Here is a 26,884-nt window from a genome sequence, read left to right as displayed (position 1 = left end):
GGAGCAACAGAAGTTGGGTTGGTTTCCAAGGGGTGTTGCACGACTGTGGAAACAGTTGGGCAGCAATGGGGTGGGGTACTGTTGGTTGGCAGGCTGTCAGGGTTGGGAGCCAGGCCATGCCCCCCAACCCTATGCTGTATATGTGAAAACAGTGGTTCCAGTGGATAACAGGAAAATGATTTACGCAATGAATATGCACAATCGCAATAAGTATGTAAAGGACCTGGTAATGTCAGAGGGCAAAATGAAATTTCTACACAGTTTGCCCAATATAGTATTTTATAAAAAAACACAGCGAATAGTATATACACTTCTTTAAGTCAAAAGCACAAAACTTTGTGCATAGTGTCCCCAAGTGAAAATTGGAACCAAAAAGTGACTGTACAAGGTGATTCAGTTTGTAAAGGGTTTCCATAAGTTGTAAGAAACGACCATTCAAATACACTTTTTCAACAGCCTAGGTATACAGTTATACAAGCTGGGTAATGGTCCATTCTATGTGTTTGTTGACGGCGTTTCGACCCTTCTGTGAATGTTGGGTCTCTTCAGGACTAATGATGTAGGGACATCTAAAATAAATTAGGGTTCGCATAAGGCCCATGTACTGGCACAGATGCGTGAAACTATGGCGAAGGACTGAAATTGAAGGTGGTTACCTGGATTGTGAAAAAGGGCGCAGCCTTTGAGAACGTGAAGTGCCTTAGTGAAAAGGGAAAAAAAGAAAGCACTCACGTGAGGACCCAGCCGGGTTCTTCAGTGATGGATTCAAAAAAAGAAGAAAAGCAATGGTCACTGTTTGTGCTGCGTAGATGTGTGATGGCGATACACTAACTTATTAGATACAGTCATAGTGGTGATGGATGATTAAACTTGAAGGTTACCTCGCGGTGAGGAAGGCCGGCTCTTAAGGGTGTGGATATGCCGGTGGGCTCTTCAAATGCTTTGCTACAGCCGTTGCGAAGTACTTCCCACTATGGAGCTTTGTATGAAATTGTAGTTTTCTCCGGGGTACTCTGTGAGGTAACAGAGCGAGTGGATTGCTGCAAAAATGAAGGAGTTTCTGTCCGGTATTGTGGGTGGAGAGGAGGGGTGGTGGAGTGTAGGGGAGAGGGAATGGCACTGACGAGCAGTGCACACAGGTACTTACTTGGGAAGGGACGAGCGGACGAATCTCCGTGTGTAGCGCTGCTGCTGCCTAGATCTGCTGCAGTCTAGCCGTGCGGGTGGGCTCCTGGTGCGATGACACAGAGCACTGGCTGGGCACTGAGTTATAAACAATGATTCCCGCCTTCCCTGCCTGCCAAGCGGCAGGAAGTGGTGTAGAGCACCGTTTCACCGTGCGATCCTGTGATCGGTATGCTGATGTTATGGATACTGAAAACAGACCTGCCTCTGTGGTGGCGGAGGTCTGTTTTGGGAACGATTGGTATGCCTCCGATGGAGGTTCAGTGTATGCATTACGTAATTAGTGTGCACATAGTATAACGGGAGTGAACGCGAAAAATCGCTGGCAAGGTGATGCCGATCTTGATTATGTAATGTGCCGCCTGTCCATTGTTTGAGGCACACAACCTTATATATCACTACGGCAGAGCGTTGTGTGATTGGGTAATACATGAATCTCAGGGCTACAACCTGAAGGGTGTGTGGTAAATGTATATTCGGTGCCTGCCTACACCCTGTTTTGCCCGGACATTAGGTGCAGATCATTGTATCTGTGACAGAACGTCATGTGGCAGGATAGTAGTTACATCTTGTGATATTGACATGTTCCACATTATACATAATATACAAATCAATTATAAACTTTGCATCTGTCACAAACCACCGTCTGGATGATTCATGCTCACATTCTATGTATTGACATTTCTACGTAGGGCAAGCATATACATTAATATGGGAGTGATTTTATGCATAGCGTGGTAAGTGGGGCACGCGCCTATGTATATAATGTATGGAAGGTGTCACAGTGACTGATATGAGTGTTGGCCGGCCATTTGGCGAATTCTATGTAGGCACATTAATTGCCTCGGATGGTCAGCATGTGAGTGGAGTGTGAGCTGTTGCGTAGGTAGTGTGCACAGCGTTATGGTGTATGGCTGCTGAGGGGGTCCTAGGTTACAGAATCATTCATGGGTTTGACAACAGACAGGGGGTGCACAGATGGTGCGTATGTCTCAATGCAGTGTCGTTACATAGCCTCTCCATTCTTCAGCGGAATTGAGGCCCTCTTCAATCGAATTGACCCTGTCTATCCATCTGCATTTAGTGCGCTGCAGTATGTTTGTTATGTCACCTCCTCTCTCTGGTAGGAAGGCAAAGTCAATCACTTGCCATTTCAGTTCGTCAGCAGTGTGGTTTTTCTCATTATAGTGAGATACCAGGGGGGCATTGGGAACAGATCTGCGAATGCGACTTCGATGCTGGCTGATCCTGGTCTTGACGAGTCTGGCTTATAGACGGAAGGTTACACGTGCACCAAATGCAATACACGGCATTCCGTGTGTTGCAATTAGAAAAGCTTTCTAGGGTGTGTTTGAGGTTGCCATGTTCAAAGGTGGAGGTGTTAAATGTGAATTCGCAGGACACGCAATTGCCCCACTTGTGGTGTCCTTTTATCCTGGGTAGGCCCCATGCGCTGGTAAGAGTATTGGGTAAGTTCACTTTTTTGTCAGTAGCGGATCTTACGAGATGGTCTTTTATGTTTTTCCCTCTCTTATAGGCAAAAAGCGGTGTTTCAAAAGTCGGGTCTATACTCCTGATAATGCTCCAGTTTTTTGTTATGAGGTTGCGTACTTGGTTTGTGCGAGTTCCGAAAGTGGTGACGCATACTATTTTCTCCATGCCTGGTTTCTCTTTGGTTTTCAGTAGTTCTTCCCTTGGACAATGCCAGACCCGTTTGAGTGATCTTTTTACTAGTCTGTTAGGGTAACCTCTGGTAACTAGTTTGACTCTATGTATCTCTGCTTCTCTCCTGTAGTCCGCTTTATGAGTACAGTTGCGGCAGATTCTGAGAAACTGCCCAAATGGCAGGCCGTCTCTAAGAGCCCGTGGGTGGTGGCTACTGTATGATAGCAATGTGTTCCTTTCCGTGATCTTTCTGTGAAGGGAAGTGATTGTTAAGATCTAGAAACGCTATGGTAGACTCATGCGTGGTGGATGTGAATGTGAGATGCGTTTGGACAGTGTTCAAATGAGTGACAAACTTATTGAAATCTGTGTCAGTGTCTGTCCGAGTAACGTAGATGTCGTCGATGTACCGTTTCCAACATTTGATGTTGGAGCGGTACACATTGTTGTCATTGTGGGCGAACTTATGCTCAACGTAGTCCATGTAGATGTTCACGAGATTAGGAGCAAAAATTGCTTCTATGCTTATACCAGAGCACTGTTGGTAGAAGTGACCTGAAATGAAATAATTGTTCTGTAGGGCGATGCGTAGTAAACGGATGATGAAACTGGTTGGTACCTGTATTGGCCTGGGTCTTTTCTCTAGGAGACTCTCTATGACCTCTATGCTCTCTACCTGAGGTATGGTAGTGTAGAGTGAGCTTATGTCCAGTGTGGCTAATAGGTCACTGCCTAGGTTAAAAGGCATGTCGTCCACTAGATTTATCATGTACATTGTGTCTTTCATGTATGTGTCTTGTAGAGGGACAAAGTCTCTAATGAAATGATCTATATATGAGCCTATATGTTCCAACACGGAACCACAACCTGACAGTATAGGACAGCCAGGCGGATTGGTAATACTCTTATGTATTTTTGGTATGGTGTAAAGAACCAGGGTCCTGGGGTTATCAGCATTCAGAAATTCAAATTCCTTCTTGGTAATGTAGCCCTTTTCTCTTGCTTCGGTAGTGACCAACAGGATATCTTTGCGGATTTGGGGAACCCTATGCTGCACATGGCCAAAGGACCATGGGGTTGTGTTAGTTAAGTACGGGAATGAAATCTTACTTCATGTTAAAAAAGAAAACCCTAGAAATTCACTGAAAAATCCAAACTTTAAAGTGACGTTATAGCTGCCTTCACCAGTTATAGTTAACTGAAGTAGTTATAGCTTAGACCCTTGCCATGCACTACTTATTACTTCACATATTGCATCACTCGTGACATGTTCTACGCACAGGTTTTAGGTGCTTCATTTAACTATAACTTTTGTTATTTTGTTTAAAATTATATTTTTTAACTAAACTTTTCACCTAATTATAACCCCAATTTTACGTATGGCATTTACACTTTAAAAAATAAATAAATAACAAGAAAACACAATTAAGTTGGGATTTACATTAAAATCAAAATAATAGGAAAACTAAATAATACTTTTTTATTGACTTCAAATTTAGAACATAAAGTAACTGAATATATGTTAATTAAAACAGTGGCATAAACCTTATGAGATCCCAATTAGGGAAGAACGGTCTAAAAATACCAAAACATACCACATTTTACAACAATTATTAAGAACGTATGGTTTCTCAGTAATGATTTTCTAATGAAGTAATTGTCTATGAAAACACACAAAATATTTTCCATAAAAAGGAGTTTTACAAATACCATTCACTTTAAGATTTGCCACTAAACAGTTTAGGTGGAGTAGTTTGTAGGGAAATGCTGTAAAAAACGAAAAATGTGTCCTGCATCCCTACTTCTCTTCTTACCTGCCTTGACAGTTTTATGTATGACCAGCCAACACTATTTCATGGAAGTGAAGCATTGAGGTGTTGGACTGACTGTCCTTTCTTTCAGTGTTTCTAAGGAGGATTCCCTTCACTTAATAGAGATTGTAGACTAGAAGAAATGGTTTTTATTGTGCCATTAAAGCCCATTTCTTATGATAGCTTGGACTTGAGATTCTCTCAGCAGCACAATCTAGAGTTCAACTAGAAAGTAGGCCAATTTGCTCAAATTAACTACAAGATAACACTTTCTTACTCACCAGGTGTAGATGTGCCCTTGCATTGTGCAGGATTTTCATAAGATTGGTCTGTATGATCAGTCCAACTGTTCTGCATGGCATTGGCTTTTATCCCCATTTCTAAAATGTAGCTGATCCATGCTGAACACTTTACTTGTTCCACACCAATTGTGATCACCCTCCATAGCCTACGTTTCTCTTCAGTCAGCTGAAGCATTACATGCAGCTGATTGTTTAAGGTTGGAATTCAACGTGAGGTTTCATTCCATAAGTAGAGAAAATGTGTCCTGCTTTGCTAAGAAACAAACCTTAGTCAGGGGTCCCTTTCTAGGGACTAGAGTCCCTGATTTCCATAATGATACATTGATCAGACTGTGGTTGTTTTCCTAGTGGCCTGTAGACTCATTTTCCTTGTTAGTGGTTGAGAAAAAAAACATATTAACAGCCTTACACTGAACAGCATCATGGCTATGGTTTAGTCCTTTCCTCAGGTATACAAATGACATCCCTTCCTTACTCTTCCTGACAAGCAAGGGTCATACAAATGTACCCATTATTCAGGTTAGCTCTAGGGGTGTGGAATGGCATCTGAACCACAACATGTATTGTGAGTTTCCTTCTTACTAGATGATACTCTAAATCCTCTTAATTGCCAACTTCACCCTGTTGTGTCACTTACATTTCACCTGGCTTATATTGGTAGTAAGGTGTACTTCTGGTCAATGCTCTTAGGCAACAGAAAACCTCCTGTTGACTCTGCTTTTTCCAGAAAACTCTACTTTTAATACCACTCAAATTGACATTAACTCACCTTTTTTATTATATATAACTGATCTTAAATAAATGATGCAAGTCCCACGCTGCTAGTCGATGTTGCTATTGCCTCATTCAACAGTACTCATTTAATGGTCATCTGACCACCGTCGTAGAGCCTGTGAACCGTGAAGTACTATGTCCTGGGTGCATGCAGAGCACCATACATATACAATGACATACCTGAATAAATAATAGATTAGGCGGGAATAATATTTCTGATTTATTATGCACCATTAAGTGCGTTGGTTACTGTCTTAAGTGTTCAGTATCTGGTACTATGAATGAGTGGTTTTGCTTGTTAACACTACAATAGCATTGTTGCACAGGGCAAAATGAAATACAAAATGGGATCTGTTGGAATGTCTGACCTTCATTTAATGTACTCACTCATTTCATGTTTCATAGGTTTAGATTCAACCATGTACAATTCTGTTTTGGTTTTTGACCTTCTGTGTCTCCTCCTATTTTTCCCCATACCCTATAGGATGAAGCCAGTTAACAGCAGCAATGATGTATCTACGGACGCCTTAGATTTTGATCGAATGAAACAGGTGAGTTGTCTTTTCTATCAAAACTCTTTACTTTACTACTAAGTCATAGCTTGGTGAAATGTCTTTTCTATTCAAACTGGTTATTTTTCCTCACTATATTATTGCTTGATGAAGGTAACTTTAGTTTTGCAAAGTAAGATCATCTGTGGAGGTTGCAATACAAGGGCTGTTGAGTTTATTTTCAAACATCCTTTGTGCCTAAGACCATTACAGAACTATCACCTCATATCTGTTGAGTGATAACACGGATCACCAGTTGTTCATGGTTGGCCGTTCAGTTAAGAATGTTAATGTTAACTGGTCTCCCCATTCCTTAGTATTTTCAATTTTTCCAGAAATGTATCCAATGCTAGAGCTATATTCCATGGTAACACGAAGCCTACAACTAATCAAGGTGGGAGGGTGAGGACAGACCGGTTCTAATTGACTTTTGGGGGAAAGGGTGATTAGTGGTGGCCTACGCCTGCATTACAGTTTGAATTTATGAAAATTTGTTCCACCATTTGTTGACAAATTTGGCTTGCCATGCCAATTAGCATGGGGTAGTGAGTTTGGCGAATGGGATACTCCATAAAACACATGGCTTGCATTCAGTTGCAGAGACTTCCACACTCTATCAGTGTCAGGGTAAAGGGTCAGGGTAAACACCATGGTTAAACCAGTGGATGCTATGCTGGCTCTACCAGTGGACTGAAGTATATTGAGCCATTAGTCAAAAGTACTTGAGACCATCCACCCCCATTTTAGGCAGATGTTCTGGCATACATTTTTACTGGGCTGGGCTGCCACGGAAAACGTGGTGGTCCAGAACAGGAAAGTAAATAAATGACCCCCACACACGGTGAGAAAACTCTCAACGAGTCAGAACAAAAAACATTGCTGTAGTGGCCAGATTAAACATGGGGGCCGCTCAGCAAACGTTCAGTGCCTTTAACAGAGACCCTGCATCGGGCCCTCTACTCAAGGTTTGAGATCGCCACCTGCCTGGCACAGATCTCTAAATATGGTATAATGTACTCTACCAATGCAGTTGTATACATCCCTCTGCTGACTTTGTGGAATGGAGGACAGTCCACCAGAGCCCAAATAAGCTCCCTAATTTGTTCATTAATAATGCTTATGACAACTTTCCACTGGGCCAAAGTGGTCTAAAGCATTGATCTGAGTTAAGACTAATATGTTGCAAAGAGTTACATCTGTGTTTATCCAGAAGTTTTTTTGTTACTATTGAAAGATTTTGTGCCATTTTCTCAGTAATTACATATTCAATTTTTATGCATTTCCAAATGCAACTTTCTGAGCCTCTTGCAGCTTTAATTTATCTACCTTCTAACAACTTTGACTGTGCGTAGGCAATGACGTGTACACAAAACATCAATCTAGTTCAGACCATTATGCTTATGACAGTTTTAGGTTTGGTAATAGTCAAAGCCCCTTTGAATTATTATTATTATTTTTTTTCAAACCATATTTTATTTGCATTTGTACGCACATTTGACCCGTAGGGCCGGTCATACATGGATAAAAAGTTAGAACATACAAATATGGCGCAATTTTCTTTTAAATGTGTAACTTTAATAAAACAGTCTAAAAAATTAGTACTAAAGCATGCATTATTTTTTTTTAAATATAAAGTACATATAGCGGGCTTTGAATTAGTCTTCTTCTGCCAGTGGTTCTTTGGCTGAGAACCATTCAGTCATCAGCTTAAGACATTGTCAATCAAATCTTGGATCAGCCGACGAGTATTTTAGTCTTAGTCTTCCCATTGACTGCTTCTATCTTTCCGCCTCCATTGGAATACCTATTTTAGATCTGAAAAGTAGGGTTAATCATCATACATTTTGTCAGATTGTGTTACTTTTGTCACAAATGCATTTTAGTCATACAGAAATCTTTTTTATGTTCTTTTCACAGTAGCATTTATTTTTTAGATGTTTTTACAGCTCTCAAGTGTGCAACTCCCTAGTCTGCCTTAAGACTGAAGACTATAAACGTGGTTCTCATGTTGGAATTTTATTGTGCATAATTGCATAATGTATCATTGTTTTGCTATTCCAAAATGACCACCATGTTTTGAATCAATGTTACAGTCATCTTGGAAAGGTAAAACAATAATGCTCTATACACAATATCATTCTAAGATGATCACCATATTTTACTGTTAACATGGCAGCCCTCTTATAACCGTATTTTACATACTATGTTATTGTTTTACTGTTCAAAGATGGCTTCCTTGTATAGAATCAACAGGGTGATCATATTTTCTTCACTAGGCTTGATCCTCCCACACTAATGCCATAATCTTGTGTTAGTAGTGTAAAGGTAGGCCTTCGAGCCCTAACAGGCCATACTCATCTTTCTTAGATCAGTGGCTTGGCTATCAATATATTGGGCAGCATTGCCATCACTTGTTTAGAGCACATGGAGACAGCAAAAGTGCAGGCCGAACTGCTGTAGAAAACGAGCACAAAATCAATAGGTCTTGCTTTAACATGCTGACACATATGAACAAAGGCATGCACAAAAGCACACTGGTGCATGCCTGTGTCTACATGCGTTAGTGCATACAAGCCAGATGTGTATTCAGCTAACATGCTCATGGTTGTCCGCTTCCTTTGTTTTGCCAGCTAATCTGCAACAGAAGCGTCTATACATACTTTTTCCTATCTATGGGTTAGAAGTCAGTTTTTGTGGTAAAAGACAGTTATTTACTGACTAGGTAAGACGACATCTATTATCAGATAGAAATAACTAACCATATTGAGAGGTGACTTGCATTAGGGTTTCTTCACACCTGCATATAACTATATATAAGCCTGCATTCTCCCTGACCAGATCATTGGGTTAAGTCTTGATAAGGAACAGGGTGTCTGAACTGATATGTGCAGCGCACAGCTTAAAGTGAACACTCTCCCTCTTTGCTAAGGCAGTAGTGCATCCTAACATAAACCTGTATCCCCTGTTACTGGTATCCCCTGTTGCTCTGTCCAAAAAAAACAGAGCGCTTTGGACCTAAACCCAGATGGAGTGGATTTTTGCCAAGAGCCATCTCAAACCACCATACCTCCTAAATTAGAAAATCTCAGAGAAAATATATTTTTAATTTCAACTGTACAGTTAGGGACTAACTGCTAGCCTGCTGGCCGCTATCCTATTCTTGATCCCAGCAAGGTGTCCTGCTCGGCAATGCTTTGCCAGTCTGCAAATCTACTAATCTTTCCCACGCTCCCTCATATTCATGAAAGAGACCCAGCACACTTGTGGTTCACAATGGAGATCCACATATTCTCTGTGTCAAACCTGTGGGTGGTCCTTTGCTAGTGTAGGGGATTAAGGGCCAGACGTACAAAGTGGTTGTAAAGCTCCAATTCAGAGTATGCAACTGCAAGAAAAACCATTTTTGCAATGTCCTAAACCCATTTTAGGAGACAATAACTTTTTTCTGACTCCTAAAATGGGTTTAGAAATGCATAAGCAAGTGCTATTTTGAATGGGTGTGTAGTTGGCGTCCTTTCCAAATAGATATTCCAATCAATGCTTTTAGATCGAAATAGCAGTCCTAAATCATTGAAAAGTTTCTTATCCCAATATTACTGTGGTTACCCATTCACAAAATGGAAGATGGTCCCCTTGAGGCCGCTTCCCCTTTGTGAAAGATGAAAAAAAAAATACTGGGGGTAGGCAGTGGTATAATTGTTTACTGCCTACTCTCAACAAACGTTTTGTAAAAAGTTAACTTTTCTTTTTAAACATAACCCTGTTTCCTTCAAGGAAAATGAGCTGCATTTTAATGAAAGGCAATCACACTGGCATGGTGGTCTCCTGACCTCAGCAAGCCGCCATTCATATGATTGCCTCCAATCGAAATGAGTTGCAATTAAGGAATTCTGTCATAAATATTAATGACTTAAGTTGAATTGTGACCAACTCCGAATTTGCATTTTTCAAACCGACCTGTTTGTAGATAGGTTGGTTCTAAAAATTGTTTACTGATCTCAGATTGCAACCAGAATTTTGTAGCAGTGAATAGTACATTTGGCCCATTTTCTCTGGGTTGGGAAACATAGTTTTTAAAAGCAACATCTATTCCTTTAAAGAATACAGGCTGCTTTAAAAAATAAAGAAAAAAGCTTCCCGTTTGGAAATGCCAACACAAGGATGGTGGTCTGTTGTCCCTTGCAGGCCAACATCTGTGTTGGTAGTCAAAAGCATGGCTCACATATAACAGATTGCCTTATTAATAAGGCATTTCATTGTTCCACCCCCCGAGACTAATCATTTTGCAACTCAACACAATATTATATACAAGTAACCTCACAAAGCGATAAGTCACAGGTCACCAAAGGTTGATGTCCAGTTTGCACCCACTTTTCATGTCCTGCCGGATTGTACACCAGGCCCAGTGATTGTACATCAGGCCCAGATTTCTTCAACGCATGTTTAAACTAATTTGAGGCCTACTTTTTGCACTTATTTATGTGTTCAAATATTACATACAAAACAAATCTAGTTTACTGGGGAGTGGGGTGAAATTATAGGAATTTTCCAACAAATTTCAAAAAAATGTGAGGAAAATTTGTGGTTATTCCCTTTAAACAGCAACAAGAGAAAAAAAATCAGCAAAACATTTTTGTGGAATTTTTTTCATAAAATGTTGACATTCTTTCATTTACTTTGCTGAAAAAGTAAACATACAAATTGCTTCCTGGATTTAAAAAAATAAATTTATATTTTCTTGAAAAAGATTTCTTTCAAGTCGCAAGGGTGACATGATCTCCTGGCAAGCAACGAACATTAATATTAAGATTCTCTCTACCTTTGCCACTTCCACTGGAAGTAATTTAGAATAAATCAACAATATGTTATTTTTTTCAATATGGTAATTTTATGTAAAGCGCTAATAATTATAATTCCTTTTTGACTTCTCAGGAGATCCTGGAGGAAGTTGTAAGAGAACTGCACAAAGTGAAAGAAGAAATCATTGATGGTAAGTGAGTGAATGGAGCAGATTCTCTGTGTTTTGCTCTCCAATGATATTGTCATGTCATGTAAGTCTGTAAATGTATTTGCAGCCTTAACACTTTACAATATAGCTTTAATAAAAAGCTACTGAAACAGCAATTTGAATCCACTTAGACCCTCATCAGGAACAGCTCATTAGTTAAGACTAGGCAGGTAACCAGGCCCATAGGAATTAACATTTTTACAGGAACACCTCTACTCTGTGGTTTCATTAAGATATATCACCAGCTGTTAGCAAGTGAAGTTTCTGGGTAGAATAGGGGGACAAAACATCTAGAAATTGGTATGGTAAGTCTGATTTCCTTATGTTATTCCCCTATAATCCATAATTCTTGTTATTTCCATGCCTCTGTAATTACAAGGACCCCCGGTAAACGTAATTCTAAGGAAGGGAAATAACAGGGATTATTTGGGGCCACTCATAATGAGGCCCATAGATCTTTCACCCTCCTTTCCTATGCTGCCTTGTCTGCTAAAGATTTCCAGCTTCTATATAATCCGCAAAGATAGATGTTCATTGTTAAATATGGTAGCAACAAATTAGAATTAGTGTAGGTCCTAAATATCAAGTTGGGTTTAGAGTATATTGTAGTCAAAATATCGAAGACAAAAAAATATTGTCAGGTCAATATGTATAGATTTTCTATACCTAACACTGTCTCTCTCTCTCTCTATACTATATATATATATATAAATTCAAGGTACGTAGATGTGGTATTAAGAATAGTAAATTCACACTGCCCTGTTATGCACATACCTTAAGATATTTTGGTCCTCAATATTTTTGCTACGATAAAGTATCACAATTTTCCATACTCGATAACCCAGACTAAAACACTTGAATTCTATGAATAGTACCATCACCGATCATCCCACTTTTAAGACACTTCTTAAACCTTGCTTGTTCAAATAAATAATTGCTCTAATGGGATGCTCCTTCTTCTCCTCTAGTACCAGGACACCATTACTCTTCAAACCAAGAAGCAATACAAGAGGCAAAGAAATGTTCTTTCAGGTTTATTTTCCCAGTATTAATAGGCTAACGTGTTTCAAGATAAAAATCACTTCATCGGGGCCTATTTCAAAAAGCCAAACGTTTTTCTGTAAAATCAAAATGTATGAACATCAAATAAATGCAGAGAATAACAAGTGCATACAAAAGTTACTCAGACAATATAAGAAGCGGGTTAACAACGCTTACTTCTATACTGTATCTTGAATACCCTCTATCACTGACAGAGAATGGTCTTAAAAGAATTCTAAATACAACCCCAGGATAAGAGATCAAGGTACACGAGAACACAAAAAACACCAAGGCACAAGAGAACACCATTGAAATACATTTTGTAAACCAATATTGAAAAATTCATCAGATCAAATAGGTACATATTTAATAAGTCAAATTCACATCAGTATACATTTCATAGGTGGATATTATCTCTACATTACCAAATTCCAAAGTAACAGATTCACAAATCTATACTACATTCAAAATTAACATTAAAGAATATACTACTTTAAATAGAGTGTTATAGTGTAGCGAAACAAAAATATTAAATGATCTCACTATGTTGTACTAACACACAAAATCAAAGTTACAAACTCTTCATAATGGTTACCTCAGTTCAAAATGTTATGAGGCTTCCCAGACGTCAGTGATAAACTTTGTTTCCAAATGACGACTTGTTCTGGCAAGACAAACTAGTCACCTAAAGAAAACAAGGAAAACCTAATTGAACTTAATTTGAATAAAGACATTTTAAATTTGGAAAAAGAAAGAAACTTAAGAAAAATGTTAAGCACCCTTTACCCAGGAGAACACTCCTCATCTTACTTAACACGAGAGAGTAACCAGCATAGTGCCATATCACAATCAGTATATCTTCAAACAAATGGTCCTTACAATGACTGCTTCATATAAGCTGACAAAACAAAATGGAGGCAACCATGTGTATATCAGCACTGTAATTCTATGATCAAAAGGAGTATCTTTGATCCTGTTTCTCATCAATACGTATGGCAGATCGAAATGGAGGCAACCCATATAATCTGCTTTAATTATTGTACTTGCCTAAACACTTAAAAATTTTGTTTTATTTTATAAAGTATTTAAATCTTATGGTTGTACAGTGGTTTGACTAAAACGTAACTGGTTCTCTGACTGACTCTGCTGAGCAGCAGATTTTTAAAAACATTTCCACTGTTTTTCCTAATTTGCACAAACGCTTTATGTTGCTGAATTGTACTGAGATTTTAAAAAAGGATGGCATTTTAAAATTGTTCTCTTTGTTCCAGTTCCTTTAGTTTTGGCTTTCTAGGTCCCTCTAATAGCCTATTTATAATATGTATTGCATCCCCATCTGGTAGGAAACATAGGTGAAGCCAGTTGGTCCGAGATTTACAAAGGTTTTGCATCGGGTTTGTGTTTTTAATGCAGACCCATTGCAAAATCTTTTTGGGGATTTACCAAACAACACAAATTGGTATTTGTGTTGGTTTCTAACAAAAAGTATTGCAAACCAGTACTCTGCATAGAGGGGGATGTTCCATGGGTGGTACATGGGCATTCCTGTTCATCCACCCACGATTTTAGACACAAAACCCTATCTACTAATGATAACCACTTGATAGTAGTAGTTAAAAAGTAGAAATGGTTTAATTCTGCCTAACCTTTCCCCACTTTACATGTGAGCTGCACTGTACAGCACACACCCAAACTGTGCACTATGGTGCAAAGATCTGTGTGTGGCGCTCGGCAGCCTAAGTGTGCGCCAATGCTAGGAAGAAAGCAGGATAGGGCCATATCTCTGAAGATATGGCACTTTCCTGCTTTCTCCCAGTCACACCACTCAGCAACTTTGGGTTCTGAGCTGTGTTGCATGACAGGTTTGTAAATCTGAGCCTTCTTTGACCAGTCCACCTGGATAAATGCAAGACAGCTACATGGATACACCAAAAGGCATAGTAGAGGCAAGTCCGCCCGTGCCCAAATACAGCCCACAGCTCGTCATGCTGCTCAATTTTCAAATCAAACATTCACCTGCAGTCAAGAGAGCTTGGCTAAGTCCATCATTCTTTTGTTCACCATGCCACCTCTGTTTAGACCCAGCCATATGCAAATCAGTCAGGACCCTGTTCCTGATGTGAACAGTCCAGCCTGAACTGCCAAGCCGGTTTCCTCGCTGGATCAGAAACAAGCATCATGGGGGCCTGTTTCGAAGTATCACACCGCAACAGCCACGTTAGTTTGAATCCAGTGGCACAGTGAGCCCGGGACCCACGTCTGGGCATACCTGGTGCACTTAGGGCGAGAAAGCAAAAGAGACAAATGATGGATGGAATGTGGAACAAATCAAAGATTTACCCTCAGTCAAGAGATCTGGGTTAAATCCATCATTTTTGCTCACCATGCCATCACAGTTTGGATTGACATGAAAAACCAATATCCCATCATTTGTTTTTGTGGAACACTGTTCCCTATGAAGTTTAACAAAAATACTTTGTTTGTGGTCTGTCTTACAGAAACAATTGTCAACAGCCACAGGCATAATGTCAAAGTTGTTGATCAGGCCTTGTACTTCAAAAGTAATGTTTGCTTTTTGGACGATCTGAAGCTCTTTATTGCCGAGATGATTTTGAATTGAAGACATATGATTGTTCTATTCTTTGGAAATAGAAAAAAAGTCTAACATAAGGGAACATATGATTTTTGGAAAAATGACATTTTTTATTGTTGGATATTTTCCTCACTCAGCTTAGACATGTCACTTTAGAGAAAACTAGCGGACTTCTTGACCTGAAAACAAAATTCTGACATTTTGGCTAGGCACCCTTGCTTCCAATAGATGCAATGTTTACTGCAGCCATACTTATTTTCTGCAAGGCAAAATTGTTGAAGTTTCATTACAGGATCTCCTCATGGCAATGTGAGATAACTACAGAGTTTTCAAGACTCTGGACCTGCAGATGTCTCTACTGCGTCGCTCTGAAGTTTGAATATTTGCTTGGGTGGGCCAAAAGATTTGACGGAGGTCAAATATTCATGTTTCCTCCTTTGAGACAGGATATGTTCTTGCCATCCTGATCTTGCCAAAACAAAAAGGCCCCATATGGCAGGGCGTGAAATACACCTTCCATAAAACCAATGTAAATACATTACCCAAAAAACATTAGTACTTGGGAGAAAATACATGTCAGAGTTCCTTATTTTATCCATTACGAGAGACTAACTCCAACCAGTGGTATTTCATTAGGGGGATTAATTCACATGGTGAGGTCGCATTGTTCTTTTTGCTGGCTGTGAATGAGGTAAATGAAAAGAAGCTGTCACTCACCAGACCTGTTGGTGGTGGCTGACCAGGCAAGTTAGTGGTGACCAGAACTAGGGAATGGAAATAACAGGTGTGACAATAGGTGCATTAAGTGCGGGTGGGAGGTTTGTAGAGAGCTCTACAGCATCAATAAATCAGGGATTTGTGAAGTGCACTACTCACCCGTGAGGGTCTCAAGGCGATGCATCGTGTTGGTTGTATAAGACATGTGTCCTTCTCCTTAGAGCTCAGTATCTAGGTGGGGCAATGAGAAGGCTATGGACCAGGAATGGTACCTGCAAGAGAAAACTAGAAACAATACTGGCAACACACTATACCATAAAGAATACATAACACAATACACTTTGTACCATAGAAACACCATAAATAAATGAATCGAAAACACAAATGTACTCTGCACACTCTCATTGTGGATCCCACTGAGCTCAGCCATACACTTAATTGCACTCCTTTCCGAATGTATTAACCCAATAGTGTGGACTTGGTTCACAAGGTACAGTTAATTTTGTCATACAAGGCTGAACATAATACAAATTGTTGGCTTTCATGTCTTTCTGTGGTAGAGACACATGAAGGGAAGAGCAATTCAGCAGTTCCTAGTGACAGTGAAGCAGTGCGGGCCTAATCCCAGTGAAAGGCCTTGGGTAGTACTCAAAGGTTATTGATGAATAGCACAACAGCCCTCCTTGGTCTGCTTCCTTGTTGCACTTGAACAGATAGAAAGAGAAAACCCCTGCCTGGAGACCTCTACATACCTTCCCTTCTCACTGGATGAGTGCAAGCAGAGACATAGCTAACGCAACAAGATGATGGATGGGGTGCTGAAAGTTTTCAACTACTCACCCCCAGTCAACAGATTTTATCCATCTTTCTTTTGCTCACTATGCCACATGAGTTTGGACCCAGCCATATGCAAATCAGTCTTGAGCATGCTTCTCATGGGAACAGTCCAGCCCGAACTGCTAGGCCAGGTCCTCTCTGGTCCGAAAAAAAGCGTCCTCGGACCGGTTTTGGGGTAAGCAGAGACAACCAATGTCCAGGAAAGGTGGGCTTCCTTCTTTAATGATGTCTGTGTTCTCCTCATGGAGCTCTCTTTGCTCTGGACGGAGTGTTATGGATGCTTTGGGGACATCTGACATCAGGAGCCTTTCCTTGGTGAGGACTTCCATGGGTCTGGGCTTCTCCCAGACCGAGGCATCAGTAGATTGCCTTCTTAACCGGAGGTCTTACAGTTGGGTTGACTGGGTCTCATTCTATGTTAATGAAATCCAGAGCCACGTCAGAGCAAGAGATATCCATCTCCAATGCGTTGGCTATCCTTCAGGCACCCCCTGACCCAGCCTGCATGAGAAAGAAACATAGACCTAGTGGTGGCATCGCCCATGTCATCCTAACTTTCTCAAATGGCATAGGTCAGGTTCCCTTACTGCATATGAGAACCGTGAGCGGTATTGGACAGTTGCAGATGGGTGGAGCTGGCACAAAGGGTGGGGTATTCCTCTTGGAAAGTAAATGCACTTCCGTGGGTTCCACAGGGCCAGTTTTAATTGTGGAGAATTCATTTACAGAATTACATTAAGGCAGTACTGTCCTTAATGGATAGGTAAGGTAAGAGTTTTTATACGTATGTGGTTACGTGCAAATTTACTGAATCCCATGCAATTTATCAATCCAAGTACTGTATTTTTTTAAAGTATGTGGACATTTAAATGATTAAGAGAAGGGCAGTCCAAGTTTCTGTGAAGCCCCTTCTTGTGCTGTCATCAGTAGGACAAAGAATGTATGATGTCACTAATGCGACTCATGATTTTTGCCAAATTACACCACTACAAAGGGGGTCAAAATATACAGCATTGTGACAGCGAAGGTTGAAACTCAACACTTAATCCCTCCCTACGAGTGGTCTCTAAATTGAGACTTGGTTGGAAACCGGATGAGTGAAATATGGTCCTGGAAAAGGGTCAGAAACTAAGGAATTTAAATTGAAATGCCTTTAAAAGACCAGATAATAACGCTTGGTATCAGTATTAACTGTACAATTTTACGGGGTCACTCATGATGAGCGCCTGACTGATATTAAGGTCTGTTATCTCCCTGCTGTGCTATCATTTCATAAATCAGTTAGTTGCTTAGTCACTTCTAGGTAAGTCAAACTTGGACACTCTTTTCACAGATGCATATAAAATGGCAAATTTGCAAATGACCTGAGTTGCTTAACACAATACCGCCATGCCAATGCAAGATAATTTACTTTGCCTATCATACCCTACTAGGGGCTTTACTTTGCTCTATTGTACTACGCATTTTAATATCACAAAAAAAGGACATATTTCCATTTAAGATCTTTGCCAGGGCAAAATGAATTAAAATGTTGACATTTAGGTATATCAAGCACAGTTTGTAGAATTATATAACTAGCAGAGTAAACTCCTATGCCCTCCCCTTCTAGGCCATACATACCCAAAACAAAAAAATGAAACATGGCGTGCTTCTCTGTACCACCCTTTGATGGATGCTCAGCTTCTTCTCCTTCCAGTGGCTTTTAAGCACAATCAGACTTGGCAAGATGTAGCATGGGAACATGAGTGTGCTTCTGAGAGTAGTAGAAACTGAAAAGTAACCAAGACAGAAAGTCCCGTCAGGGTGATCTTAGCTGTCACCTGGCCCGATGTCATGAGGGTGACCTTCAGCTAGTTCGCTTTTTGGGTGATATAAGGCCAGTTGATAGTTACGGGTAATACACTGTTGAGGAGATAGATGAGGAACACTCTGTCAGGTACCCTAGGTTTGCACCCCTTAATAAGCTGCAGTGCAACCCCTCTGCTCCCACCAGAGGCCAAGCAAGCTCAAAGAAATGATTTGGTGACAGTGTAAATACTCTTCCTGGGCTCGGGATGACTCACAGTGAGGGATTAAAAAGTACAAGCTGCCGAAACATGTTAATGGTATGTAGCAAAGGTAGAAAAGTTAGGCGAGACTCGTGTTAGCGTTCTTTATATTGTACACCCATTGCAGCATGGACCCTACTGTTTCAAATAATGGCTGACTGGTGAAGTTGTATGATGGAGCAGTGGGCATGTTGTAAAGCTGGTGATGGCATCTAGGAAAGACCAAACACAGGATGACAAAACCGAGATGTTCACCCTACATCATGTCTCAAAAAAGAAGTTGCCTGGTCAACTTCAGGGAGGTGAGAATGCTCATTTCTTTCAAATATAATTTCCTTTCTTTTCAATCCAAGAAGCATAACCTCTATTTAGATAACATAGGCCAACAGATGCACAATAAACTGTGTTGTGGAGGCAACAGGGAGTACTTGCTGGACAGGCGGTGTCGTGCAAAGCTGCAAACAAGTACAGACGGGCAGAAAGCACGTTAGGGAACAACAGTTGAGACTCTACTGGCATGCTGCTTAACTCTTCTATCCAGACACAGCCCACCAGTTTCACTGTACGCATGCCGAAGACAGTCAGGTGAGGCAGTGGCTGAATACTTCTTGAATTGTTAGAAGTATCTGGGTAACGCTTATCAAAGACACAGAGCTAGGATGGTGGTCACTGCAGATAGTGGAGAATAGGAGCAATCAGCCAACACCTAGCATTCTGTTTGAGACTTTGAAAGCTACTTCAGTTTTGCAATCAGTGAAGGAAATTTGTCATTAACGTAGTCCACCAGTTGCCCACACCCAAGTTGTAATCTGTATCCAAGTTGCAGTGGTCGCATCCAGTTGATTCAACATTACATCCCCTCTGCCCACATAGTATATAGCCTTGGCTAGATGGTATGGAGCAGATGTCTTGAAACAGTGAAAGTAGCTTTTCTACCCATGCACTCTGCTACATTAATTCTGATCGTCATGAACCCAAGCCCAAAAAACATATTACCCTGCTTACTTTATTATGGAACAAATGGCGGTTCATGTGGTGACCGTATGGATTTATGTTGAGCATTCTCCAAATAGTTTTCTGGTGAAGGTCGATAGAGAGTGTGTGTTCATAAATTGCATCACTATGGATTCTGAAACATTTAATTTTAGAACAGTTTTCATGAATATTGGTAGAGCGTAACCCATACACTGCATAACAAGCTTGCGGTTGACTGAAGTCTTTGATTTGTAGCAACGTAGACCTGTACATACATACTTCTGTAAGGCTGTTTCTAATGGTGTCCTTTGTTGTGTTACAGCTATACGGCAAGAGTTGAGTAGAATCAGTACAACATAGTGCCCACACCTCATCCGCCCTTCTGGAATGTGCAGCAGGTTGTAGAAGACTCAGTGCGTTCCAAGTATTCCAAGGACTCGCAAAAGGAAGGAGGATGACATCTGCACTGTCTATGTTCTTACCCTTTTTATTAGCAGACTCTGCACACTTTGAAGCTTGCTGCCTTGGATTTGCTTCATTTCAAAGTCTTAATCAAAAGAGAGTATACAAATCAACAAATTTCCAGATTTTTTTAGATTTCATCTGACATTGCACATCCAACTCGTCAGCCTTTTTGTATTTTATATTTGCTTATTTAAATGTATTACTTTTCTTTTAGTAGTAGGTAAGGAAATATGTGAGCCATTTGCTTTTAATAGATGACTTCAGAGTAATTTTACTGGTAGTCTGCAATGTTAAAGACCCTTTGCCAACGGAAATGTATTGTGGCATCACCAGAAAAAAACAGACTTGGTAAAAGACAAGTCAAAGGACAAATGTGTGTCTCCAAGTTATCACAATATTAAAATGGTACGTCAGTGCACCACAGTATCTGTGTTCATATTGGTAATAAACTGTTTATTGTCCACACATTTGTGTTTTGTGTCCTCTAACTTTCTTGGAAATTGTCTTCCTTTACTGTTAATCACTATATGCACAAAGGTGCAAAACCTCACTGTTTACTATGAAGAGCATTTGTGTTCTATCTAACGAATTGCGTGGAGAAAGAAGGAAATGGGCATGTCACTTTCTCACTTACCTGTGGCTGAAGTGACTAAATCTCTTTGAACCTATAATATCGAAAAGCCATGAACACATAAGCCCTGGGAACATCTTTCATGTAAAATAGTACCCTCACACCGCCTTTACCTAAAATCCCATGGGTAAGATTTACTAAGATTTTGTTTCTGGGTTTTGGTACTTTTAGAAATGTACTAAGCCACGCGAAGCTGCCTTGCATGGTTTAGTAAATACAAAGTAACTAAGGCACAGTCTTATGTTACTTTGCCTCAGGGAGGCGTTTTATGGGTGGAACATGGGAATTCCCATGCATCCCTCGATGGATTTTGGTGCATTCCCAGATTTACAAAGGTGAGTAAATCGGGGAATACATCAATATCCTACTCCTCCTTGACCTACGTATAACAATATTAATTCCTCTTTTTATACGTACTGCATTCTTCAACACACATCAAGAACATGCCTTTAAGGATTGTTTTTGTGCAAGAAGAGGGTTTTCCCTTCCTGCACAAATCCAGTCCTTCCTGTAACCCAGGGGGTGTGCTGTTTCACCGTTTATGGTTTCAGGATCATGGGACCTCTCTAAGCAAAAGTAGAAGAGAGCACAGGTGGCATTCTAAGCTATGAGTTACCTAGGGGTATACCCAAGCAAATGCATTATCAAGGTAATTTATAAAAAGGCTGCAACTCTTGGCTTCCTCCCTGTTTCACTTCAACTTCTAACTCCCATCTGCCACTGACTCCAACACACTAGCATGCGCTTTCTCTTCAGCACCCTCTCCACATTTCTAGTCTGATGTTGCAGGAGGCTTCAGGTTCCTTCAAACAGAACACGTGTACAGATAAAGAATTTAAACCTCAATAAAACATATTCCCAATCCATAAACAAGATAAATGTCGCGGTGAATACTGTTTAGGCAAAATGACATCAGAAACATTATGCAGTGTACCAATGTCTGCTCTAAGCAGTAACTCCTTTGTAAGTGTTTGAATAATTGGATTTATAGGTGCTGCATTGTCGCAAGCAGAGCCAGTGGGTGTGTGCTGAATGCTAATGTGTTTTTGTTCTTCCTGTGGTCAGCTTGTACTGCCATACACAGACTTCCAGTACACATATAGACGTTAGCCGCACAAATATTTATGAGTCCACTGTGTATTTGTGGCTTTTGTCAGTGTGATAACCACTCAACCAAATAATGTCTATTCAATAGTATTTATATTCTTTGTGATGGATGAACTATGTGGCGATATTGTGGCCACCGTGAAAGGTGTGCTTGTGCTGTGACCCTATCTATGTTTTACCACTATCAGTATTTGGGAACTGAAAATAACTGTTTGTCCAAATACATTTTTCCCATTTGATGTTGTTTCACACAGTGGATGCCTACTTATACCCTCATTGTTGCATTTAGTGTAGTTTGGACCACAATTGAGAGCAATTAACTAAAAAAAAAAGCAGCTTAAAAGTCAACAAAATACAGACCTTTGAGCTGCAACAAACCACTGATCTCCATCATAAAAGTACAAAACATTGGTCCGTTGTGCATTGTCCATTTTGAAATCCTGCTTCTTCCAACCTGAAGAAATATTTTTCAGAAGACAAATCATTTAACCACCCTAAAACAAAAGTTTAACACATTTTGTGAGCCATATCTGTTAGTGAGATGAATCAATAGCATGCAGGATTGTCTCTAGTACGCCCTTTTATGGCTTCTTCCTCGAATGTGGGATTATTCTTATCAAGACAATCCATCCACAAAATTACTACAGGTGTTGTGTCCACCAATTGGGATTTTTCAAGTATAACAGGGCGGAATGCAGTCAGGGCTGGCTGCTCTAGAGAGATTCATTGACTTAACTGTGTGGCCTATCACCTACACAGCTATTTACTTCAGTAGTTCATCATCAACATATACGTGCCTTCTGCCCAGTGATATTCAAAGCCCCGCAGATTGAAGATTTTCAAACCATAAAGATTCAGGGATGTTGCATGTCATAGACCAATATAGTGTTTGTGTAACGCTATTTATCTTGCATCAAAACAAGTGAAGTAGCTTAAGTTAAAGCCAGTGGCCTTATTAAACCACATTGCACTTAGTGATGTTGTTTTATCAAAGAGACTTCCTACTATTAGAAGTTTTTTTTTTTTTTTTTTTTTAAAGGCTTTTATTTGATGAATGAAAAATAAGTATAACATAAGACAAGTAATACAAGAGTAATATCATAAAATAGAAAAAGATAATAATACATCATATTAGAAAGAAGAAATGGAGAAGGAAAGAAAAGGGGAGGAAAGACAGTGAAAGAAGGAAAGGGGAATAGATAATTATTTAAGCAAAACAGTGTTGCAATAAAATGTTTCTAATGCATTATACTAGCATATAACAATAAAATAGAAAGAATTAAATAACAATGGCTATAAAAGTCAAGGTGGTTTGAGTACTTCTTCAATGGACGGTTCATGTAAAGACATCCTTTTAGCAGATACATTTAAAAAGTCTGTGGCAGGCCCAAAGTAAATCTCTTTTAATTGCAAGTGAGATGGGATATACATAAGCTCTATCTAACCTATGATTGTAGCAGACTCTGTATCACCATGTCTGAAAAGAGACCGCAGAGGTATCTTTCCATGATTTTGTAATTTGCTGAAAGGCAACAGCAAGGAGTAAATCGATAATACGCACCTCAACGGTTTGTGACGACCAAACTTCAGAAATGCTCCCCAGAAAAATATGGTAGAAAGAAAAAAGAATGTGTGTATGAAAAATAGTGTTAATGTGTTGCCAGACTCTAGTCCAAAAAGCATGAATAAGTGGACAATCAAATAACATATGTTTAAAGTCTGCGGATGAATTAGTACAAGACCAACAAGTAGAAGGAATGTTGGGGTCAATCTTGTGGAGTTTAGATGGGGTGACAAGAAGTCTATTATAAACAATAAATAGAGTTTGTGTTTTGTTGGCTGCTCTAGAAGACTTCATTATTTTAGCCCAGATTTTATTCCAGTGTGAAATGGAGAAAGATTCACCTAGATCAGATTCCCAACTATGTTCTACGTCTAATTTATCTCGTACAAGGGGGTTGTTAGTTAAAAGTTTATAGATTTGAGAAGCAAAGGAAGTATTGCATAAAATTGATTTTATGTTAGGAGGTGAAGGATCAAGTGGAAGGTTAGAGGATAAATCATTTTAAGAAGATGGAGCTTTTTGGAGTCAAAGATATGTATCTGAATTGATATGAGGAGGGAAGGGAAAAACGAGATTGTATTATTGTAAATGGATACAGACGCCATCTTGAAAAAGCTGATGAGTCCATTTAAGGCCATGAGCAAACCAATCTTTCTAAAAGATAAATGTATTATTAAATTTGATATGTTTATTATACCAAAGTGATGCATTTAGAAACTGTGTACAGTCATAGTGCGAAGAGTGGTTGGAAACCTTTTCGAGCATTTTTAAGAATGGGAAAAGATAAAGATAGAGTGTGGGAAAAGGAGATAAATTCTTCAAAGGAAAACGGATGGAAGAGAGACTTTTCAACTTCCACCCATAAGAGGTAAAGTATAATATCAGATTGATTGTCAGATAGTGGAAAAGCAGATTGTTTAAGAAAGAATGCAGAATGATAGCAGTGAAAATCTGGGAAATTAACTCCGCCCATATATTTAGATTTTTTAAGCTTACAAAGAGACATTCTTGCGGTTTTGTTATGCAATAAAAATTGATAGGATAGTATATATCTTTTTATAATAAGATTTAGGAATATTGATTGGAATATTGGATAAATAAAATATGATAGGGACTAACATCATTTTTATGGTGTCCGGTCGACCCCACCATGATAAATATAGGGGGTGCCATCGCCAAGTGGACACAGATACTACAGATAGTAACTCCTTCAGATTTAGAGCAATAGTATCATTAATAGTGGCAGTGAACCATAAACCAAGATATTTAATCTTATTTGAATTCCAATGAAAAGTTGAAGAAGAAAAATTAGCATGAAATCATAAATTATTTAGAGGAAGGATTTCACATTTATCAGCATTTAATTTATAACCGGAGAGAAGGGCAAAATCGTCTACCTTTGACAGAAAAGCTGGTAAGGTAATTTGTGTATTTGAAATAAATATTAAAATGTCATCTGCATACACAGAGTTTTAAATGTTTGTCACCATATGGGAACCCTGTAATAACTTCATTTAATCTAATTTTGATTAAGAAAGGTTCTAGGGCGAGAATAAATAATAATGGAGATACTATTAGAAGTTTTGATTGATTTTCTTTTTCAATATGATGTTACAGGTTCACCTCAGTGTGTCTTTTATATGTTCATCCTTCCAAATTAAGAGTCAGTATTTCTTCAAAATATTCCAGATTTGTGTTGCTTATTTGTGTATATTAGTATCATTACAGCCTTGTTTCCTGTATCTTTTGCTCTTTTCTCCATGTTCTAACACCAATTGTTCTTCTAGTCTCTTTACATGTGCTCTTTTTTTGGCCTTTATTGTGTTTTAGGTATATTTTTTGTTTCGCAATTTAAAAAAAAAATCTAAGCTCTTTCATTTTCTAAGGCCTCAACTAATGAGCAGTTTTTCCATATTGGAGGAACACTTCCTACAGGATGCCTTGTATCAGTCGCCCTGGATGAAAACTTGGGGCATGTAGCATGTTTTTGAAGCTGTTAGCCTCCAAAGAAGAGTGCTTTAATTTTTATGCTCATGCATAAAAATGTTGGTATCTAGGAAATGGACTATCTCTGCACCGATTTCATAAGTACATTTGAGCCCTTGCCAATTATTACTTTGTCTCTCAAGATAATTATGAAACTTTTTTTAGTGTCATCTCACACAATGAATAAAATCATTGCTATAGTGTAGTCACATTACTTCTTTCGCTACATTGTTTTAATTTTAATTTATATATACTTCCTAAGCTCTAAACTTGCTTGTTCACACTGAGCTCCATTTACTGCAAGTTAAAGCAACCCCCCCCAATCCATAAACATGAACCGGCACAGCTGGAAGATTAGGTGGCACTCTGTGGTATCTCATAGCAATGTAATGTGAGGTAATTTAGAATGTAGAGTTCCTGTGATCGTTGAAATGTTTATTTCGGAGTCAGGACGTTGAGAGCAGAGGCGAGTGGTGGCTGAAGTGAGTGCCCACTACTTGAATAAACTGCGCTTATTTAATTACGCTGGAGTATGTAACTTCATTTCAAAAGCCAATTCCAGGCTGGTCGGAGGAGAAGCTGCTATTCATCGCATGGTAAAATCTAACACAGTGGGGATCAGAGTTTACTGGGTGAGATGAATAGCAACTATTCAGAGTTTTTGTACAATAACATGCAGATGTTGGTGCTTAACACATTAAGCACGAAAATCCGTATGTTATGTTAAATACTGTAATGATTACCCCTATTACCACAGGAATGACATACTGAAAGTTAAAGAAGGGCGAGGTATTTAAACCACTCCGTAATTACCAGGTGCAGTAAATACTACCTAACTCAAAATTCCAACTTCTGTGCAAGCATGGGTTTGTGTGGTGGTTAGAAAACAAAGACCAACTTGGAATCGGGGCACCAATGTTTTTTGGTATCTTGTACTACACAGTCGCTTAGCCACCACGATTATCAACCCGACGTGGGTCTTTCTCAGAGCAAAAAGAATTTCAGTTCACACTTACCCTTACAATAACAATTAATATTCTTTCTTTCCCTTGCATACATGGTGATTTTTTGTTAATGATTGTGACGATTTAAAGACAGCTTCAACATTGTGTCTAGAAAAACCAACAAGCGTTTATGAGCCTGGAAACACTACATTAAAAACACTGCATGTGTGGCTCATTGTATTTGATCAATTTCACCATCAAACATGCTGCTTCCAAATCGCACTATTTCTCTGTTTTATTTCAAATATCAATTGGGGTCATTGAGGCACACAAAGTTAAAGTTTACCCATAAACAAACTACAACTTAACCAAACGCCTAATTAACAAACACCTAGAGTTGTTTCATAAGTCAATCAACAATTTTGCTGTGCAAATACCATGTACTTCAATTCAAGATGAATGATATATTTGTGTTTGTTTATTTCAGTCTGATTGTCATGAGCCATACAATGCAAGCAATGACAAATACAGTATATTCCCTAACAACAAAAAACATACTGCTGAGAAATTGCAAGCTATGTGATCAACTTCTTTGTCATGGCCATCAAGGTACATATTGCTAGAACCTCTACTATGAATTCTCACCACAAGAAGTACTGCAAGGGTAACTAAAGCAAAAT

At 39.3% G+C, this 26,884-nt stretch overlaps 1 protein-coding gene across 24 annotated transcripts in view; it reads left to right on the top strand.

Moving 5' to 3' along the window:
- EVL (Enah/Vasp-like) overlaps nt 1–20,437 on the top strand; it is a 546,687-nt gene extending 526,250 nt beyond the window's left edge. For all 24 annotated transcript variants that reach the window (XM_085626391.1, XM_085626388.1, XM_085626384.1 and 21 more), the window contains 3 exons: nt 6,222–6,288; nt 11,221–11,278; nt 19,830–20,437. In XM_085626391.1, the coding sequence (XP_085482517.1) occupies nt 6,222–6,288; nt 11,221–11,278; nt 19,830–19,867 (163 nt within the window). In that variant the 3' untranslated portion in view covers nt 19,868–20,437. The remainder of the gene's footprint in view (nt 1–6,221; nt 6,289–11,220; nt 11,279–19,829) is intronic.
- The last annotated feature ends 6,447 nt before the right edge of the window (nt 20,438–26,884 follow it).

This window comes from Triturus cristatus, chromosome 9 (assembly GCF_964204655.1).
Source record: "Triturus cristatus chromosome 9, aTriCri1.1, whole genome shotgun sequence".
NCBI lineage: Eukaryota > Metazoa > Chordata > Amphibia > Caudata > Salamandridae > Triturus > Triturus cristatus.
The sequence above is the reverse complement of the archived record's forward strand: the minus strand, read 5'-3'. Positions and strand labels throughout refer to the sequence as shown.